The sequence below is a fragment of the Emydura macquarii genome, unplaced genomic scaffold (assembly GCF_026122565.2).
Source record: "Emydura macquarii macquarii isolate MOO-44397 ecotype Brisbane River unplaced genomic scaffold, CSIRO-AGI_Emac_v2 contig_1790, whole genome shotgun sequence".
In the NCBI taxonomy this organism is placed as follows: Eukaryota; Metazoa; Chordata; order Testudines; family Chelidae; genus Emydura; species Emydura macquarii.
The window spans coordinates 14,874,707-14,881,544 of record NW_027131927.1 but is presented as its reverse complement, the minus strand read 5'-3'; the positions used below and the strand labels follow the sequence as shown (position 1 = coordinate 14,881,544).

At 45.7% G+C, this 6,838-nt stretch overlaps 1 protein-coding gene across 5 annotated transcripts; it reads left to right on the top strand.

Annotated features, from left to right (window-relative positions):
- The first annotated feature begins 565 nt into the window (after nucleotides 1-565).
- Nucleotides 566-6,369, top strand: SMIM19 (small integral membrane protein 19). 5 transcript variants are annotated; one of them, XR_010921497.1, is made up of 4 exons: nucleotides 566-1,188; nucleotides 2,562-2,686; nucleotides 4,604-4,732; nucleotides 6,152-6,369. XR_010921497.1 is itself a non-coding variant. In XM_067556938.1 (4 exons), the coding sequence occupies exons 1-3, from the start codon at nucleotides 968-970 to the stop codon at nucleotides 4,524-4,526; spliced, it is 327 nt and encodes a 108-aa protein (XP_067413039.1). In that variant the 5' UTR covers nucleotides 566-967; the 3' UTR covers nucleotides 4,527-4,531; nucleotides 6,152-6,369. The 5 variants fall into 5 exon arrangements, 4 of the variants coding, with proteins under 4 accessions (XP_067413039.1, XP_067413036.1, XP_067413037.1 ...); XM_067556938.1 differs by lacking the exon at nucleotides 4,604-4,732 and adding an exon at nucleotides 4,470-4,531 and having other exon boundaries at nucleotides 2,562-2,610; XM_067556935.1 differs by lacking the exon at nucleotides 4,604-4,732 and adding an exon at nucleotides 2,914-3,013 and having other exon boundaries at nucleotides 2,562-2,610.
- Nucleotides 6,370-6,838: the final 469 nt, after the last annotated feature.

Sequence of the window (6,838 nt, the reverse complement as noted above, 5' to 3'; positions counted from 1 at the left end):
CTGGTGTTCTTTAATCCTTGTTCACGATGCTATGCGGTTGATCTAGTTATTCCTATGCTAAAAAGGCCCAAGTGCTTTGTCTTTGTAAAAGGATTGTGTTTGTAATTTTTATTGATATAGAGAAGTGTGCTTTGTCTGACGCTCTTCCCAGGACTGACTGTTACTCGTGAGATTTGGAATTTTTAAGACCCGTTTCCTGGAGGCCTGTGATTATACGATCAGCATTGAAGTGTTGGGCTAGAAGGCCCTCAAGGGATCAAATAATCCAATCCCCTGTCATGAGGCAGGATCAATGATACTGAGACCATCCCTAACAGGTGTTTGTCTGACAGTACCTGCTCTCCAAAGCCTCTAATGAGAGGGATTCTACACCCTCCAAAGGGCCCAGTTCCTCCCAGGTATTCAATTGACAGGAGACTAAATACCTGGGAGGAGCTGGGCCTAGGTACCCTGTTCTGCTGCTTAGTTAGCCTCCTTCCCTATACCCCGCCTTCATGGCCCTCGCCACAGAGCAAGGGCAGGGACCTGCCCCAGCCGAGTGCAGGCTGCCGCCCATCGCGCAGGTGCGTCCACTGAGGACAGAGGGGATGTTTCCATCAGTGGAGCAACACCAGCCCCCCCTCCCCAGGCCGGGTCTAGGTCGAGGGAGGGCGGACCCGGCCCCCCCCAGCCCTGAGCGCGGGAGTGTGGGCAGCGCCTCCCTGTCAGCGCCGAGCAGGGGCGGGTCGTTGCCGGCCGCTCGGGACGTCGCGGAGAAGGATGGATCCCGCCCTCGCTACAGCCCCACTGCGGGACGAGGGTCACCCCCGGGCTCGGGCCCTCGCCTGCTCCACCCCATCAGCCGCGCGGTAACGGCCGCAGGGACTGTCGGGAGTTGACTCGGGCAGACTGTATCAGCCAAGTTCTTCGCTCCCCGGAAGTGACCTTGCGGACCCCTGACGTCACTTCCGCCGCTCCCCCGCCTAATATGTTTATGAACTATATCCGGGAGCACCTTCTGCTCGTGCCAGCTGCCCCGGCGCGTGCGCGCGTCTCCCGGCCGAGACCTATGGCGGCAGGAGCGGGTGGTGGCGTCATGAGCGACAGCGACGCCATCGACTACTCGGTGCACGAGGCCTGGAACGAGGCCACCAACGTCTACCTGCTGGTGGTGCTGGCCAGCCTGGCGCTGCTGGTCTACGCTCGCCGGTAAGGGGAGCCCGCCCGGCCCGCAGCCCCTCCCTCCACCCCGCGGCAAGGCCGGGCTCGGAGGGGACCCCTCCCTTTTCCGCCTGCCCTGGCAAGCTGGGCCCGGCCGCTGCTCGAGCACCTGGGGGGCCCCACAGAGGCACCTGGATCCAGCAGAGCCACTGGCTCCCTTCCGACAATGCTGCGCATCCCACAGGCTCATCCTGCTCCCCCGGCTCCTCGCCTTGTTCCCTCCCAGCCTGATTTCCCTCCTGGGCCGCAGCTGACAGGCAGCCGGCAGTGGCAGCGAAACCCGTGACACCTGGCTCTAGGAAGGGGGCTCCTTGCTGGGTAGCAACAGAAGTGCTGAGGTGGCTTCCCTGGGCCTGTGGGCAGGACCTTAACGGAAAGGATAGGGCCGGGGCGATCTAGACGATCCCAGGAAGAAACAGGTGTCAGGGAGGTTTAGGGAAGGCAGCTTTTTGTATATGCCTGTGTTTTAGTTTAATGCTTTGTGGTACTTTAGTAAAGAGAATTGGTGTGCTGGCTTAGTAGGGCCTTTGTATCCTGTGAGAGGCAACTGTTGGAGAGGAAGACAAATCAGTCTGCCACTCTCTACTTGCTCAGCACATTTAGTTTAATTGATGTAGTGATTGAGTGTATAGGAATGGGAGTTATCACTAAGGACCTCTTCTTTAAAATGTTTTCTACCATCCCTCTCTGTTCCTGAATATTTCAGCTTGAGGATAGGGGAGAAGATAAATTCTGTCCTGATCTTGTTTCAGTGTGACTAATGCCTGTGCTTCTCATTCATGGCATCAGTGGATCAAAATATTCTAGATGAGTGTGTTGGGTGTTGAGTATTTATTTAAGGGTGCCAGTGTTTTGCCAGCCTCGATTGTTTGTGTGACTTCTGCTTCCCCTATCTGATTCAGGTAGGATTGCAGTGTATGCTACATTGATCTGAATTATGCATAGAACAGAAACAGAAGGGACACAGTGGTAAAGGGAAAAGGGGCAAGCACAGTACTGAAAAGAGAGAGTGGGAAAGGGATAGAGCATTGACAAAGAGGAAGATGATGAGACATTGCATCCAGAAACCGCATGATTGGCAAGGTAGGCAAAACCTCCTGTAGAAAGGGGGTGGTATTATGGAGCAAAGCAGCAATGACCATTCTTTTGGGAACTGTCTACTGACTAGTTTTTAATAATATCAGCCATCCTTCTTAGGATACTCTTCAGTGAAAAAAAGTGTGTTACTTCAATTTAACTACTGTGCTCAAGGAAGTCTGATAATACTCAGCTAGTAAATAAAGACCCTGGAAGATATGCTGTTTGAAATACTTGTAAATATCATATTGCATGTTGTTTATTATTCCTCTTTTATATTTTAGGAATAAAAGGAAGATCATGCGAATATTCACACTGCCTCCTACAGCAGAGGTACCATCAGAGCCAAACTTTTATGACAATATGAAAAAAATCCGCTTACGACAACAGTTAGAAATGTATTCTATCGGTAAGGTCATTTGTTTTGCCCTCTGAAATGTGCAGATTCCTGAACAGTCAAGGAAAGATGCATGTTTTAAAATAGAGTAAATATTTGGATACTATTGCTTTTTGTATCATGAGTAGAACAAAACCCAGAACCTTACAGTGAAGGCTCTCTTTGCTATTTGGGGGAAGGTTTTAAGTTGTCTAACTAATAACGATGGAAAATCTAAGGGCCCAGTTCTGTCCTCACAGGTACAACTCTCATGTAAGCATCTGATCCTGAAATATGGTAATTTCAATAGGGCTATGTGTGAATCCACCACATGCATCACGTTGCAGGAGCAGGACTTAAGTGAGTACAGAATCAAGCCCCCACTGTATGGGTATTTTAGTAGTAAAAAATGAATCTAGTATGGCAACTAGAAATAGCTCTTAAGGCCAGAAGGGACCATTATGATCATCTAGTCTGACTACCAAATACTAACGTTCAGCAGAAGTACCTATAACTGCAAAGAACTCAAGATGGGATTTTCATAGGCTCTCAGCTTTGGCCTAACTCTGCTCCCATGGAAGGCAATGTGAGTTTTACCGTGTACCAACCAGTGTTCCCAATTCTTTATTACGATGCCAACTGTGTCTGTTCAGATGGCACAACTGGTTTGGATCTGGCCACAAATGGTCATCAGGAAATTCCCCTAGTGTTGGACAACTCTTCATTGGCATATAGCTGTCAGACCTTCACCAGCCACCCCCACTTGACATAGGAGGCTACAAGGAGGTGTGGCAAAGCAGAGCTCCAAAGGGCTGCTCTAACTTCACTCGGCCCATTGCAGGAACATCCTCAGAATCGGTGAGCCTTAACAGGCTCCCTGATGGCATCCTCCCACCCCAATGAGTAATAACTATACACAGAGTTCCAGGAAGGGGAGATGATGAAGAAAAATCTAGTGTTTTTTGAGTCCTGGTGTCTAAAACCTGGTTTTAATTCTAAAAAATCAGGTCACCATGTTGTCTACGAATGAGCAAGGAAGGACAGGATCACATTTCCCATATCCTACTACCCTGATGATGTGGGAATTTTTAGTGTCCCACAAACTAACAACATAAGAATGGCCATACTGGGTCAGACCAATGGTCCATCTAGCCCAGTATTCTGTCTTCTGACAGTGGGCAATGCCAGATGCTTTAGATGGAATGAACAGACAAAGACAATTATTGAGTGATCCATCCTTTGTCGTCCACTCCCAGCTTCTGGCGGCTAAATGCATAAGACATCCAGAGCATGGGGTTGCATCCCTCACCATCTTGGTTAATAGCCATTGATGGACCTATTGTATCCTGAGCTGTTACTTTCTTGGTAATGAACAGCATGATAGCAGACTGGCTGAACTGATCTTTGTAGTGAACTTACTGGTAGATGGTTCCTAAATTAAGGAGTGGGTGGGTTAGTATCTGTCATGTTCTCTGGTTAATGGGATCACTCAGATCTTCTGCAGTAGCTCCTCTGAGCATATGCCTTTTTGAGGTTCTTATTTTATGGGAAAAGGATTCTGTATCTTGATAACTCTTTACCACTTTCTGGTGGTGGTATGCCTTTACTTACATGCTGCAGAGTTGATACTGCTGCCCCTCTACCCCCTGGTTAGCTGGGAAATGATGTCTACATAGTAGATGTTGGGTATTTATGATGGGTCTGAGAGTGGTTTATGTACAGGTATTTGTCCTCCAAATTGGTGGACAATTGCAATTGGTGGTTTAACTTTTTTGTTCATTGATCCTTTGTGTGCTATTTTTCTCTTTCTGTGGAGATCTCTTTGAACTTTGTAGCCTCCAAGCAGGGGATTATTTTACATCTGGTGCTATAGATGGGGTAGGTGGAATTCTTTTCATAAGGTGCAAGTTGTAATAGATCCTTGTCACTTTCCACCTGCTTTCCCTGCAGAGTTGGAGATATGTTTGTGTATGTTGATACTCCAAACGTCAATATAGTGAATACTCCAAACTTCCATGGCAGCTAGAAGCATCAGGGAACCCACTACACTGGGAACTAACATCCTTCAAAACTCTTCAGGTATGGGAGTTCTCAGCCAGTTTTAGACTGGAAGCACAAGACCCAAGTGTGTGTATCTATTACAGTTTATACCTTCTGAAAAGGATTGTTAGAAGAAAGTAATTTTTTTAGGTTCTTCCCACCAGCCCCACCATGGCCATATAGTGCTTATGCATTAATTTATATGTTCACATACCATCTACAATAAAAATACCATATGTTGTGCAAGAGTATAGCTAGAGTTGCTGGGGAACCATAACTTTGCATTGTTCCCTTATAACTTGTATTTAAATTGGCAGCATAGGTTGCCAGATTTCTCTCTGTGATCAGTGGGTCAGTGGCAGTAAATCTGACAGAACATTTGAGCAAAGTTGTCATAAGAGGCAGTCCCTGAAAGGCATATCCATTGGGATAGTCGTTGGGTAGAAACTTGACTAAAGGTATTGAGTCATGGTGGATCTGCACTGACCAATCACTTTAACATGATAGGTAAGAGAATAGTTCAGAAGCAGGCTTCACCCTGCATTCTGCTGTGTACAGCTGATGCTGGTGATAGCTTCTGCTTTCAAAACTACGTCTAGGAATGCCATTTCTGCTCACAACTGGATAGCTCGGCAGACTGGAATAGATAGTTTCTCACCATTACGAATTTTGCTAGTATTTTCATTGCATTTTGAATATAGTCTGATCAGAAGGTAATTGTTTAGAAAAAACATGGGGCGGTCTTCTCCCCTTTCTGTCCACATTTCTGACACAGATTTCAGGATGTATCCCAAATGTTTCCCCTCCTATCTCCCCTATCTTTCACTAGGCTATTTCAAATCTACACTCTCGATTTACAGAATATGAGCTGGTTGAATGCTCAAATCCCTCACCCCTTCTGAAGTTATGGGCAGTCTCTATAAATAGTTCATCTCAGGCTGAGATACTTTGCTTCATGGTCACAGTTGGCATATTAGAAGCTGCTTAAAACAGGTAGCATCCACTGGGTAATAAACTTGGCTAAACCTTTTTTTCTTAGGAGTCTAGAGCTTTTTAGTCACAGAGAGTGGACTATATTCTAACTAGTTAGAATCTTTTACAAGTTGTAATAGATTCATGCCCACCCACATTCCCAGCAGTGTTGTACATACATTTGCATCCTTTTCTGCCGTCTTCTATATAAAAAGAACTAATGGTGGCACTAAAGGTTGTTACAGCCCATCAATTTCAGTGGAATGTAACACCTGATTTTTGTTGAGCAGTTGCTGCCTCCAAATTTAATTAATTGGAAACTTTGTGAAACCAGTAGTTTTTCTTCAAAGAAACATTTATTTAAATTGCAGACCAAGACTGGTCTCTTACCAGAGCTCCTCTTCCTATTAAGCCCACCCTCCCCATGATCACCATGCCTTAACAGGGCATAAGGGATAATATAATTATGTTTTAACTCTTTTGCAGCAAGGAAGTATGACCAGCAGCCACAGAAACAGACTGACAGTGTACAGCTCTCAATGGAATGAAGTCTCAAATTGTGGAAATGAAAGCAATTTTTACAGTGCTGAGAATGATAAGACAGTTGGTATGGAGTCATTTTCAAAGGAACTTTAATGGTGTGTATGTTGTTTCTGTTGGTTTTTTTTTTAAAGCCTCTCCTATAAATTTATTTCTTAATTTTTCTTTGGGCCTGTTTAGGTACTTACTGAACATCTGCTGATTCATTAAAAATGAAAGCACCTAATACATTCCAGTCTTGCTCAAAGAAACACTTGAGGGAAGATGGCTGTAGTCCATCATAGATGTTCAAAATGTTCCAGTGGTTTCCACTATTGCCAGTACCTTGGTGATCAGCTCCTTTGCTGAACATGGGTATTTTTGCAACATGGCAACAGAGGATGTTTGGGCTTGTTAGGTAAGTTTCTACTGCCTGTCTCCTCTGATGATGGTTCCTGAGGGGAAGGCATGGAAAAGGAAGGCAGTGCCTACATGCCTGAACGTTGCCAAGTTTTGTGTGTCAGTTGAACACCATTAGCTTCTGCTGGCAGGGAACACAATTATAACAAAACATTTACAATAAATGTAATTGTGCTGCTGTAAATTCAAAGTTGAAGTAAACAGCTCTTGTGAGAGCCAGAAAAGTATATAATT